This window comes from Rattus rattus, chromosome 17, assembly GCF_011064425.1.
Source record: "Rattus rattus isolate New Zealand chromosome 17, Rrattus_CSIRO_v1, whole genome shotgun sequence".
NCBI lineage: Eukaryota > Metazoa > Chordata > Mammalia > Rodentia > Muridae > Rattus > Rattus rattus.
Genome location: NC_046170.1, coordinates 26,416,085 through 26,430,860, shown reverse-complemented (window position 1 = coordinate 26,430,860; position 14,776 = coordinate 26,416,085). Strand labels below are relative to the sequence as shown.

At 43.5% G+C, this 14,776-nt stretch overlaps 1 protein-coding gene across 1 annotated transcript in view; it reads right to left on the bottom strand.

Annotated features, from left to right (window-relative positions):
• Window positions 1-14,776, bottom strand: part of Tango6 (transport and golgi organization 6 homolog) — a 180,310-nt gene that overhangs the window by 149,929 nt on the left and 15,605 nt on the right. The window contains exons 6-7 of the mRNA XM_032887797.1: window positions 13,141-13,303; window positions 9,810-9,892 (exon numbers count right to left, since the gene is read on the bottom strand). Of these exons, the coding sequence (XP_032743688.1) occupies window positions 9,810-9,892; window positions 13,141-13,303 (246 nt within the window). The remainder of the gene's footprint in view (window positions 1-9,809; window positions 9,893-13,140; window positions 13,304-14,776) is intronic.

The window sequence follows — 14,776 nt, the reverse complement described above, 5'->3', positions numbered from 1 at the left end:
ACTTTTCATACTGTAACAAATCTTAATACAATCATGATGGGGCTACTCAGATCAGATGGAATCAAGATAGCTGAATAAAACATTGACATTTAGAACAGGCTGGACCTTGTTACCTGTTAAAGACTAAGCTAGTCAAATGCTGCCCTTGACTGCAGAACAGGGATCCTTTTGAGAGTGGCATTCCAGAACTTCAAATGCACTTGCTGAGTTTAATTAAGACATGTGAGAAGAAAAAGAACAAGACTGTTACCTAATATAGCAAGCACTTTGCACCGTGCAAGCTTCCAGAACATATTGCCTAAAACAGTCTTTTTTTAAAAAGAGTTTCTTTGAGCCAAAAAGGAACTGACAGTTTTTGAGCACTTGTCGGCTACTGTATGCTATGAACCTACCAAAAGTTACCTTATTTCACCAGGAATGGTGGCACATGCTTGTAAGTACTTTCTAGCATTTGGGAAGTAGAGGAAAAGGGATCAGAAGTTTAAGGCCAACCTTGGCTACATAGCAAGTCTGTGGCCAGCCTAGGCTACATGAGACCATGTCTCAAACAAAAAAAGTTACCTTTTTCATACCTACAACTCAAACGGTAAATGTTACCTAAAGTCACACAATTAAAGTCCTCCATGGGGCTAGACCAAAGCCCACATAGGTTTGGAGGTCCCAGCATTTCCATCACATTACACCACAGAGTCAGAACAGACAACCCATCATCTGTAACTCCCAGAGCTCTCAAGGATACTTCTGCTGGTCCTCTGCTTGAAATTTAAGGTCATAGTTCAAGCACTTGAAATCTCTAAAAAGGCCTGCTTCTAGGAAGAGACTAAGAGACTTTCCTCCCTAGAAAGTCTTAAAACTTAAATTTTTCACACACACACAGAAGGGGGGTGTTACTTGACTATCTCTACCAGAGCCATGAGCTCTGGAAAAAAAAAAATCACTTCCAGTTGTTGGATCTTCTTTCTTTACTATTGTTAACATGTTTTTTAGTGATGTCTATTTTATGTGTAGGAGCAGCTTTCCTACATCCGTGTCTATGTACCAGGTGCATGCCTGGTACCCACACAGGTCAAAAGGAGACATCAGATGCACTGAAACCAGAGTGGTAGGATACTTGATCACACTGTGAACCCCGAAATTGCGTTATTCACTGATAAAAACCATTTCTAGGTTGTTTATTTGGTTTTTTTAGCACACACCTTTTATTCCAAACAATGGAGGTAAAGTTAGTTAGTAGAAGGAAGCAGCCAATGTTTGAAAGTGATGTCTAATTGAGTGGCAGACAAAATGATGAATCAGAGAAAGATTTGACAGAATAGGATACACCAACTTCATGAGAAGAGAAGAAGAAAGGAAGCTATTTAAGGAGCAGTGCAGGAGGGAGGCAGGAGGCAGCTTTATACAGGCAGGTACAGAGAGAACAAGGTAGACACAGGTGAAAACAGAACAAGCCAGAGAACAAGAAACCAGAAGATTACAACAGACTGCCAGTCAATATGAGGCCAAGCAGAACAATTGGGGGGGGGGTGGTGGAGGAGGGAGACACCAGATTGAATCAGTCAGCCTTAGGAGGGGTTTGAGCCCGAACAGCTGAGTTGAACCAGTCAGAGTTCAGAAAAAACTAAAAAGGGTAAGCTTACTCAGCAGTAAGTCTCAGAGGCTGAAAACACTGTATGGATGTTAGAAGCTTCCAGGTCTAGGTCTAGGTTAACAGACTGAGGCAGTGAGCCTCAGGACAGCAATTACTACAGGAGAATAAAAGTTACTATAACACAGGTGGGTGTGAGCCACCATGTGGGTACTGGGAACTGAACCTGGTTCCCTGCAAGAGCACAGACAACTGTCTGCAACTCTCTTGACCACTAAGCCATCTCTCTAGTCTCTCCGTTTCTTTTTTATAAGAGGAAAAGTTAATTTATGAAAATTCATAAAATGTACAGTGTTAAGAGTAAACTCGGGCTGGAGAGATGGCTCAGCGGTTAAGAGCACCTGACTGCTCTTCCAGAGGTCATGAGTTCAATTCCCAGCAACCACATGGTGGCTCCCAACCATCTGGGGTTGATGCCCTCTTCTGGTGTATCTTAAGAAAGCTACAGTGTGCTTATATACATTAATAAATAAAAAAATCTTAAAAAAAAAAAAAAAAAAAAAGAGTAAACTCTACGGGGTTGGGGATTTGGCTCAGTGGTAGGCGCTTACCTAGGGCGCAAGGTCCTGGTTCGGTCCCCAACCCCGAAAAAAAAAAAAGAGTAAACTCTACTATAAATTGTAGATTAATATAGTATTGATATGCCAATGTAGGTTCATAACTGTAACAAATGTACTACCACAAAGGGAGCATGGCTAGTGGGGGAAGCTATCTGAGGGCTGGGGTATAAAGGGAACTCTGTAAAATGAGAACTTCTCTAAATATACAGCCAGGTGAAGCAGGAGGATGGTGAGTTAGAGGCCAGCTTTGTACTACATAGCAAGGCCCTGTCTCAAAACCCCAAAAAGAGGGCGGGGGGAAGAGGAAGGTGGGGGAGGATGAAAAACAAGGGAGGAAGAGATGGAGAGTGAGGAAGGAGGGAAGAGAAAGGAGAGAGAAGGAAAGAAATCAGCTTCCATTCTTACGGAAGTCTCAATGACAGACTGAAACACTGGGGTGGTGCATATGGATTGGATACATACAGACATTTCCCCCATCATTAGCCCTTAAAAAATAGAATCGGGAGAGCTGGAGAGATGGCTCAGCGGTTAAGAGCACTGACTGCTCTTCCACAGGTCCTGAGTTCAAATCCCAGCAACCACATGGTGGCTCACAACCGTCTGTAATGAGATCCGATGCCCTCGTCTGGTGTGTTTGAAGACAGCAACTGTGTATTCATATACATAAAATAAATAAATAAATAAATAAATAAATAAATAAATCTTAAAAAAAAAAATAGAATAGAGCCAAGTGATTGGCACACACCTTTACTCCTGGTACTCAGAAGGCAGAGACAGGTGCATCTCTTATGAGTTTGAGGCCATGGTCTATAGGGCTAGTTCCAGGACAGCCAGCGATACACAAAGAAACCCTGTCCCACAGTCAAAACAAACAACAACTGTAACAAAAAGATTTTGGGAAGTGAAGACAGGAAGATCAAGAGTTCAAAGCAAGCCTCAGCCACATAGAGTTTGAGGCCAGCCTGGGCCATAAAGACCCTGTCCTAAAAATAAAAAACCAACAGAGGCTGAGTATGTGGTTCAGGTGGTAGACAAGCTTGCCTAGCGAGCACGAAGCCTTGGGTCCAAGACCTAGCATGGCATAAAACAGGCACTGTGGTGAACACCTGCAACCCCAGCACTTGAAAGGCAGAGGCGTGTGTGTGTGTGTGTGTGTGTGTGTGTGTGTGTGTGTGTGTGTGTGTGTGTGTTATATGTGTGTGTGTTATATGTGTGTGTTGTGTGTTATATGTGTGTGTTACGTGTGTGTTATGTGTGTGTTATATGTGTGTGTGTTATGTATGTGTTGTGTGTGTTCTGTGTGTTCTGTGTGTGTTATGTGTGTGTGTGGTGCGTGTGTTGTGTGTGTTGTGTGTGTGTAATGTGTGTGTGGTGTGTGTGTATGTGTGTGTGTGTTGTGTGTGTGTGTGGTGTATGTGTGTGTGTTATGTGTGTGTTGTGTGTGTTATATGTGTGTGTTATATGTGTGTGTGTTATGTGTGTGTTGTGTGTGTTATATGTGTGTGTGTTGTGTGTGTGTGTGTGTGTGTGTGTGTGTGTGTGTGTGTGCGCGCGCGAGCGTTGAGTTTAAGGCCAGCCTGGGCAACCCAAGAATGTCTCAAACAAAGAAACAAAAATTTATATTGAAAGATATACCCAGGTCTCTGCAAATCCTAACCCTTTACCTGAGAGACTTAAGCTCCTTGAATTTTTCAGACTTTAGGAATCCTCATGCCAATCCCCTAAAGAGTCTAAGAAACACCTATCGACTACAGAGTTTGTTTTTTTAAATAGTTATTCTAAATTTTTTCTAAAGGTCTTGCTCATCTAAGTTCCTATTATTCCAACTTTCTCTGTAAGACTAATTAAAAATCCACACAGTGTCAAATGCACAATCTGACAAAGCAGCCGTAATTAGAAACTCACTGCCCTGGATGGGAAATGACGTGGATAATTAAAATCAAGATTCACCAAATCTGGAAACAGAGATAAAATGGAAATGAAGAAATACAAAATGAATGAATTAACTATCTATTCTCTAGTCTTTCCTATACAGTATTTCTTCTGCTCTTCAGAAGCCTGGGGCAAAGGCAGTAATTAACACTTCAGGAAAACCCCTTCCCCCTCTGAGAATACGGCCTGGCTGCTATGGAGCAGAGCATGTCGGAAGAGGGGAGCACAGTGAGTGTCCTGTGCCAGGAGGACAAGAGCGCAGCACCCTGGAGCCCAGTCCCAGACGCTCCTTAGCGAGGAGGGTCACAAGAGTTGCCACTTCGTCCTCTCTGGGTGCAGATGGTATACAGGAAGAAGTGTGCACCTGCATGGCACTGAGGGTGCCCCAGCTGACCATACTCAAGCGCCCTCTCCCTGCTCTACAGAAGGACGCTCGTGTCGCAGGTCTTCCCTCCTCTTACCCCCACCATACAACTCTGATGTGCCACAGAGGAAACCAAAACAAAACTAAGACGTCAGAGAGTTGAGAGCTTAGTTTTATAAAAATAGAGTTTAATGTTTTTAGAAGGATGTGTTTCTAGCATGCAATCTCTGGCCTTTCATGGGGGTGCATGCCAGATCCCAATAAAGGACCCTTAAAATATTCACCAGGTAGGTGGCACAGCCTATAATCCCAGCACTCGGAAGACTGAAGCAGGGGGATGAAGGGTTCAAGGTTACCTGGGCTATCTTTTAAGAGATACAGGTAAACGTAGTCCTGGAAGCTCAGACACAGCTCATGGTTAGTACACCTGAGAGCCTGAGTTACAACCTTAGCACTACGAAAACAAAATGAATTTTATGATACGTGAATGATACCTCAAAATGCATAGAAATTAGTAGACATTCAAGGAAGCTAGAAGCTAGAACCCATAATCAGAAAAAACAACAAAAACACTTAAAAGCCTGGTAATGGTGGTGTGCACATCTTTAATCCCAGTGCTCAGGAGGCAGAGGCAGGGGGATCAGATCTTGATCTGTGAGACCAACCTGATCTACAGAGCAAGTTCCAAGACAACCAGGGCTACATTGTCTCCCTGTCTCAAGAGGAAAAAAAATGGATAGGGTCAATTACCCCTGAAAGGACCTTGATTCCCTCATAAGTAGATTGACCCCATTGCACCCCACCCAAAAGAAGTCTGAAGAGAAGGCCCTGTGGTCAAGAGCACTGACTGTTCTTCAGGAGGACCTGAGTTCAATTCTCAGAACCTATATGGCAGCTCACAGCCATTCATAATTCCAGACTCAGGGACTCTAATGTTCTCTACTAGCCTCTGAGGGTACTTCATGCATAAGGTACAGATACATGCATGCAAAACGCCCAAACACATAAAAACATTTAAAGAAATAGTAGAATTAAAAGACAAAGACATTAAAATCACTGTAAAAATGTATTCTATATTTTCAAAATAGTAAAGGAAAGGATGAATAAGAGCACTGGAAGATAATTAATTCAAGGCTAGCCTGGACTACAAGTCGGGAGGTCCTGCCTCAGAGGGAGAAAGTCACGCTAAGACCACATTCTGTGTGGTCTCCAGCAGAGACAGGAAGTAGTAGAATAGTAGTTGCTTAGGGCTGAGGGTGGGGTTGAGGTGGAGCATGAGGAATGCTGGGTAAGAATGTGAGGCTTCCCTAGGGAAAAGATTTTCTATGATTATAGTGTGATCATCGTTACACAACCCTAACTGTACACTTTAAATGAGTGTACTGTATGTTGTGTGGATTTATCTCAATAAATCCGTTCACAGAAGGAACAGAGAGAGAAAACAGCTGGAAATGTTCCCAGATGCCTCTTGGAAACTAAAGAGCCTCTTGTTACCCAGTGAGTAGCTGGATCAATTCCCGCTTTCCAGATGTCTTCCTCATTTCCTGCGTGTAAACTGTACACTATAATTTAGTATTAGCAGAATGTTAATAAAGATTACACTGCCTTTGTTGCTAAATTCCACACAGTGTTTACCATTTCCCCCCAGCATACACAGTTCCTCTGTACTCTAACTGCAGCTGGCTGCCAAGTCCTCTCCGGGAGCAGAAACTGTCTCAGCGTCCATCCCTGAGTCTTCACTACAGTGCTGGCCACACTCAGCACTGACAGAGCTGATGGCTGACTTTCCTCATAGAAGGGGTCTTTATTGTTGTTCGTTTGTTTTGTCTTTTTGGTTGGGGAGGTGAGGTTTGAGTGAGATTCTCACTGTGTGACACTGACTGGGCTGGAACTTACTTTGTAGACCAGGCTGGCTTTGAACTCACAGAGTCTAGCCTACCTCTGCTTCTAGAGGATGGGAATTAAAGACATGAGCCACCATGCACAGCTAATTTTTGAATTTTTTGGTAGGGATATTGGGGTGGGGAACAGGGAGGGCTGGCATAGGGTTCCTTGTGTAGCCCTGGCTGTCCTGGGATTCGCTCCCTAGACCAGGCTGGCTTCAAACTCACAGAGATCTACCTGACACTGCTTCCCAAGTGCTGGGATTAAAGACATAAGGGACCACTGCCTGGTTGATTTTTGAAATTTTAAGCATGCATTTCATATCTACACATTTATTACTGACATGAAAGACTATGAATCATTCAGATTCACTCTCAGGGGCTAGACGTGGTGGCACACACCTTTAACCCAGCACTCAGGAGGCAGAGGCAGGCAGATCTCTAGCCTGGTCTATATAGTGAGTTCCAGGACAGCCAGGACTACATAATAAGATCCTGTCTCAAAAAATAAAAATAAAAACATAAAAACAAGCATCACCCTCTGCCCTCACAGCCTGCTAGGAGAGGGTAAGACAGTCTGGCAGCTCCAGATGCAATTCCTCAGAGTAACCAGAGGTCCAGCAGTCCCGTCCCTAGGACTCATCCAGAACAGAAAACACGATACTGTAATGAATGGCACATGACTGGGTAATATTACAATTTCTTATTTTTTATTGTTCCAAGCCAAAGTTCACTGTATAGCCCTGGCTGACCTGGAACAAACTCTGTAGACCAGGCTAGCCTCAACTCACAGAGATCCACCTGCCTCTGCCTCCTAAGTGCTGAGATTAAAGATGTGCACCGCCAACACCTGGCTATTGTTTATTTTTGAGACAGGGTCTCAATATGCTGCCTTGCTGTCCTTGGACTCGTTAATACACCAGTCTACTCTCAAACTCAGAATCTGCCTCCCAAATGCTGGAGCTATAGGCACATACTGCAACTTTTAGTCAGAGAGTCTTGTTTTGTTTGTTTTCACTTTTTAAAACATTGTTTTATGTGTTTGAGTGTTTTGCTTACATTTTGTATATCTGTGCACCACCTGCATGCCTGGTGTCTGGGGTGACCGGAAGAAGGCACTGGATTCCCTGGAATTAGAGCAATGGTTCTCAACCATCCTAATGCTGCCACCCTTTAATACAGTTCCTCATGTTGTGCGACTTCCAAGCATAAAATTATTTTTGTTGCTACTTCATAACTATAATTTTTCTATTATGAATCATAATAAAATATCTGTATTTTCCAAGGGTCTTAGGTGACCCCGTGGAAGGGTAGTTTAGCCCCAAAGGGATTGCGACCTGTAGGTTGAAATCCACTGAATTAGAGTTACAGATGGTCATGAACCACCATGTGGATGATGGAAAACAAAGTTAGGTCCTCTGGAAGAACAGCCAGTGCTCTTAACGGCTGAGCCATCTCTCTAGTCTTGTTTTGTTCTGAGCAATCACTTTTGGAAACTGAAGGTCCCAACAGCATTGTGCCGGCTCTGAGGAGGCAGCCTGAGCTCTATCATATGGTGTAAGGCACACAGTATAACAAGAGAGGGCATGTGACAGGGAGATCACCAGGGAGGGCATAGGCCTCCTAACAACCCTCTCTAATTCCATCAATGCCTTCTGAGAGCAGTGCCTCAGTTTACCCAACTGCCTTTCATGCTCTCTCTCTCTTTTCTCTCTCTCTCTCTCTCTCTCTCTCTCTCTCTCTCTCTGTGTGTCTGTGTGTGTGTGTGTGTGTGTGTGTGTGTGTGTGTGTGTTCCCTCCCTCTCTGTCTCTCTAAATTAGGGTTCCATGACCCAGGCTGGCCTCTAACTCACTACGTAGCTGAGGATGACTTTGAACTTCTGATCCTCCTGAGTCAGCTTCCCAGATGCAGGTTATAAGCATGTGCCGCCACTCAGACTTAGGCACAATCTCTTAAGGATTCCATACCACCTCCCAAATGTTGCCACACTGAAAACTCTGGGGGACACTCTCAAATCACAGCCTAACCATAGCACACATGGAAACATGCACATGAAACGTCCACAGCAGCACCATTCATAAAAGCAGATGAGTGGATAAGCAAAACTGTGGCCTAGTAATACAACCCAGTATTATTTGGTAATAAAAGAGGTCCATGCTATGATACAGAATAACACTGAAATATACCCAGTGAAAAAAAGCCAGTCACCAAGATCACTGTGATCTTGATTTATATGCAATGTCTGGAACAGGTAAATCTATAGAGGCAGAAGATAGGCGAGTACTTCCCTCTCCAGGCTGAGAGGATTGGGAAATGGGGACGCAGGGATTCGAGAGCGACAGCTAAGCAGGTCTGGGAGTTTCTCTGAGGCAATGAAATGCTCTAATATTAATTATGATGATGCTTGTACGAATCTATGAGTTTAAAAGCCACTGATTGTTATTTGTACTTCTAAATGTGCAAATTATATGCATATATCAGTAAAGCTGTTAAAAGAAAATTTTTACTATTCATCCAAATGTTTAACAACTAACAAGCAAAAATGTGGTATGTCATGCAACAGAGCTACTTAGCAGTAAAAAGTACAAAAATGAGCAAGTATATGGTGGTTACCTCAGTCTCAACTTCAAGTGACTACAGCTAGCTTCCTTCCTTCCTTCCTTCCTTCCTTCCTTCCTTCCTTCCTTTCCTTCCTTCCTTCTTTTTCTTTTTTTTTTTTTTACAGAAATAAGGGACTATTCATAAACTAACCAAACCTCTGTCTAGTGATGAAGCATAACATGTTATCTTTTTTAAGTAAATAGAGACATACATACTTTCTTTGTTTTGTTTTGTTTTTCAGCAGTAGAGAGGGGAAGGAGATGATGACAGCCAGGGCCTCACTGTGAAGCCCTGGCTGGTCCGGAACTTGCTATAGCAACCAGGCTGGCTTTGAATTTACAATGACCCTCCTACCCTGACCTTCTGAGCACAGGGATTACAGGTGAATACCTCCAGGGCCAGCTAGCCAGACCCATTGTTTTCTTTCTTCCTTCTTTTCTTTCCTTTGGATTTATTATTTTTAATTATATGCATTTGTATACCCACCTGTATATGTGGTGCAGATGTCCAAGGAGCCCAGAGGCATTAGATCCCCCTGGACTAGAGTGAGGCAGTTGAGAACCACCTGATGTGGGTGCTGGGAACTGAACTCAGGTCCTCTGTAAAAGCATTATGTGGCATGTGCTCTTACCCACTAAGCCACTCTCTAGTCCCTATTCATTCAAATTCTAGAAGTACTGGTTACGAGGCAAAGTTACAGATACAGTTCTGTGGTATAGTTCTTGTCAGCAGAAGGCCTGTGTTCAAAGTCCAAAGCCTCCAAAAACAAAAGGTCTTCAAGTATGAACATTAATTAGTGATGTCATTGACTTGAATTACCAACCTTAAACACGTCTTCAACACATCGACTAAGTTCCTCTTCAGTCACCAAAACAGTTCCTGGCACCATGTCGCTCTCTGGAATCTCTTTGAAAACAAATAAAATTAACTCCATTCATTACTTTTCTGAACAGAAGACACTAATAAAGCAAAGTTTTATTAGTAAGATAGTCTAGGTAAAACCAGAAAATGAGTATCACCACTGTATGACATGCCATTTATATGTGATATTCATGGACCCTATGATGTTACTGGTTAGCTTTCATTCAGAAAAAACGAGTTCTAAAATGGAGGACTTTTGTCTCTTAACAGAGTATTAAAATAGCCCACTTATGGAGGCCTATGCCTATAACCTCAGCTTTGCATAGCACATTTGGGGCTGAGACAACTCAGCTGAGTGCAAAGCCATTCTGTGCTCTATTGCTCTATAGCATGACCGTGTCTCCAAAACCCAAAATTAGGGCTAGAGATAATAAGGCTCAGTAGAGAAAAGCATTTGCTACTCTTGCAGAGGACCAAGGCTGTTCCAACATTCATTTGGGGGCTCCCAAGCATTCATAACTCCAGTTCCTGGGATCTGATGCCCTCTTCTGGCCTCCTCAGGCACTGCATGCATGTGGTGCACAGAAATACATGCAGGCAAAAAGTTTATGGACTTTAAAAAAATAACAGTAAATGCTTTAAAAAATGAAAACCCAAACTTAAATAAAGAGCTCTTCAGACATCTATTTTGACTATATATTGTCCTGTATGTAAGTTAAAAATTGGGTGGGCAGTGATGGTGCACACCTTTATCCCAGAGTTGGGAGGCACAAACAGATATATCTATGAGTTCAAGGCCAGCCTGTCTACAGAGTAAGTTCCAGGACAGCTAGGGCTACATAGAGAAACCCTGTATTGAAAAACAAATGAAAAAAGTTGGGATAAATGAATTAAAGACATTTTCTTCTCTTTCTTTTTTTTCCCCCTCTTAAAAGATAAAATCTCGGGGGCTGGAGAGATGGTTCAGCGGTTAAGAGCACCCGCTTACTCTTCCAGAGGTCCTGAGTTCAATTCCCAGCTACCACATGGTGGCTCACAACCATCTATAATGGGATCTGATGCCCTCTTCTGGTGTATCTGAAGACAGCTACAGTGTACTCATATGTGAAATAAATAAATCTTTTAGAAAAAAAAAGATAAAGTCTCATGTAGCCCAGGTTGGCCTTGAACCCCTTATGAAGCTAAGGATGACCTTACTTCTACCTCCACCTCCCAAGTGCTAGAACTCCAGGTGTGGGCCACTATGCTCAGCTTATGCAGTCCTGGGCCCTGAACCCAGAGCTTCATGCTAGCTAAACAAGTCTATCTACTCAGCTAGACTCCTAATCCAAAACCTGAGATGGGATGGCTTCCTTGTCGGGGCAGTCCTCCTCAGTAGCCCAGGCTGATTCCAAATTCATGATCCTCCTACCTCAGCCTCTCAAGTGATATAAGATATAAGAATATGCTACCATGCTCAAAGTTTATTGTTTTTTTAAGTTTTATCTTTTTATTTTTAATTATGTGCATGTATACCACCTCTACATGTGAGAACAGATACCCACAAATGCCAAAAGGGGACATGGACCCCTTGAAGCTACAGCTGTGAGCAGCATGGGTGTTGGGAACTAAACTCAGGTCCTCTGCAATGGCAGTAAGTATTCTGAACTGCTGGCCCATCTCTTCAGTTCTCCCCTGAATTTTCTGATGGTGGTGGTGGGCCTCATAGATACCCGGGTAAAAGAGTACCATAATGCAATGCCCATGTGGAAGTCAGAGGACAATGTAAAACAAACAAACACACAGACAAAATCATGCCTATCTTAAAGACTAATAAATGTGGTCATCCGTGACTGCCACACAGGACTGAAAACAAGAAAAGAATATGGAAAGCAAACACTGGTAAGAAAGCTTCCTCTTCAGACTTTTCTAGTGGCAATGATGTATCAGATGGGACTGGCCACATTCCCACCAGCCTGGTGGACAGAGGCTGAGGCAGACTGCTCAGAAGTTTACTTATGGCCTGCCTGGGTGACAAAGTGAGTTTAAGACCAGTCTGAGTAACTTAAGATCTGTGGCTAAACAAACAAAAAACAACAACAAAGAAAAAACCAAGTGGTTAACGGCACTGGTTGCTCTTCCAGAGAACCCAGTTTGACTTCCAGCATCCACACGACAGCTCATGATGTCTACAGCTCCAGTTCTAGAGTTCTGACACTCTCACATAGTCATAAAATAAAAAAATAAAAAAAATTAAAACAAAGGGAGAAGCTGGAGAAATGGCTCAGTGGTTAAGAACACTGGATACTCCTCTAGGGCTCAGGCTCAATTCCCGGCACCCACATAGCAGTTCAGAACTGTAACTCCAGTTCCAGGGGATCCATGGCACCAGGCACGCATGTGGTGCACATATATATGCAGGCAAAGTACCCATACATAGAAAACAAAATAAACAAATCTTTTTTAAAAAATAAAAATTAAAATTAAAACATTGCCCAGCCTCCCAAGGCGTCAGGTCCCATCAGCCAGCACCACCCCCTTAAAAGGAATTGGTCATATCTTATTTAGTCCCTTTCGATACCAATAGATGCACGTGCAAAGCATGTCAACAACGTGGTAAATATAATGCAGGAAGAAAACCTCCCAAACAGCCCCAGTAGTCTGGTCCTGGAAGGAACAAACCTGTGCAGGCCAAGCCCTGACAGTCTGTATCTATGTGAGAATTTTCAAGTGTGCTCATAGTCAGTTGGGAGGTGACCGTGCTTTCTCTGACTGTTCAAACTTCATTGGCTTATGTGTATGTGCATCCCTGTGCATGCGCTCTCCTGCCTGCCACAACCCAGGTGAGGGGTCAGAGGACAACCTGCAGAGGTTCCTTCTCTCCTTCTACCAGCTGCGTCCTGGGGACTGAACTCGAGTCCCCAGGCCTGGCAGCAAGCACCTTTCCCACTGAGCTATCTGGCTGGCTCTTTCTGAAATTTGGATGGTTGTTTTTAAAGTTTTTTTAAGAAACAGAAACTGACATCTTTCTTTGAAGATTTATGCTGAAGGATTTAGGAGTGATGTGTCATCACGTCTACAACTAACTCAATGTTCCAGAAAAAACTGCATTCATGTATGCTGAGGGAAATGAAGCAAATGTGACCAAAATGGAACAGTTGGTGACTGGTGCAGGGTGTCTGAGGGATTCAATGCTCTCTTCTTGGAACTTTGGAAAGTAGTTCCCAAGTGAAAAGCTAGGAGGGAGAGGGAAACTGAAAGACCCCAGATGTATGCCTTTAAGTCTGGGCTATAGACACTGCAGCCCCCCTTACCTGCTGTGGTCGAGCATCGATGCAGAGGCGCTAACATGGGCTGAAGCAAATACTTTGGTGCCAGTTCTGGGCGTTCCCTCAACATAGTCGTGAAGGTGGTAGTAGCCACTCTCTGAAACTGCCGTGCTGTCAGTTTATCTTGAAGATGGAATAAGTCCAGAATCTGCAATAAAAAGTAACAGTAAATATAAATGAGATGGAGAACTATTTACAATTTTTATTTTTTTAAATGTGTTTGAGAGCCAAGCAGTGGTTCCATATCCCTTTAATCCTAGCACTCAGGAGGTTGAGGCAGGAGGATCTCTACGAGTCTTTGAAGCCAGTTTGGTCTACAGAACGAGTTCCAGGACAGCCAGAGCTGCACGGAGAAATCCTGTCTCAAAAAAACAAAACAGCAACAAACAGAAATAAACCATAAAGTGTGTAGGTATTTTACATGCATGCGTGTCCGTACACCACACGCATGCCTTGCCACAGACGCAAGGAAGGAGTGTTGGATTCTCTGGGACTGGACTTCCAGACAGCAAGTCCCTATGTGTGTGCAGGAAATTAAACGTGAAGCCTACAGAAGAGCAACCAGTGTTCTTAATCGCAAAGCCATCTCTCCAGCCCCAAAAAGCATTTATTGAAGCCAAAATTATAAAGTCACTGAGAGACTACTGAATACTGAGATGACAGAATTGCTTTAATTTAACAACCAGACATCAAAGGATACAAGCTAAAGAGACTGGTGGTGGCAGTAATGGTGGCAATTTGCAGTTTTGTTTTTTGCTTTGGGGGACTTAGGTAGGTGGCAGTTTGAGACAGGGTCTCACTGGCCTGCAACGTGCTGTGCACACCAGGATCAGAGATGTGTGTGTGTGTGTGTGTGTGTACCGCCTCAACTCAGAGACCATCTGTCTCTTCCACTCACGTGCTGGGATTCTAAGTACGTGCCCGCATCCATGGCGTGTGTGTGTGTGTGTGTGTGTGTGTGTGTGTGTGTGTGTGTGTGTATGCACATATGTGGGAGTGCCCTTGGGGGAAGGGTAGAGAATGTCAGATCCTCTGGAAGTGCCTGATGTGGGTGCTGGCAACCAAACTTGAGTCCTCTCAAAGAGTAGCAATCACCCTAAGCCTTGAGTCAACCCTCCAGTCTAGTTCTTCTTTTCCTTTTAAACTGTTACCAAGTTAATCTAATTCATTTAAGACTTAGCTCATTTTAGGTTAAAAACTAAAAACATGGGAAAAGAGATAACCAGAAGAAACTTTGGTGAGGCTATTCCCCCCAGTGGTGCAGTCTAAAAACTCAAGAGATCTTCTCGTCTTGACATCCTCAACTCTGGGAATTTAAGTGTGGCCACTATGCCCACCTGGTGAGCCACTCTTAAACCTAAGAATGAGGTCTTATTCTTCCACAGGTTTTTATTTACTTATTAGGAAGGACCCAGGGTTGGAGAAATAGCCCAGCAGCTGAGAGCACTTAGTGCTCTTGCAGAGGACCAGAGCTTGAGCTCCTAGCGCCCACACCAGGCACCTCACAAATGCCTTGTTCTAATTCGGTTTTCTGCTCTGGTGGTAAGCTGATCGAGCCCTTGTGAAAGGAAAGGGTTTTGCAGCTCACAGGTCATATAGTCCAGCATCAGGGGAAGCCAAG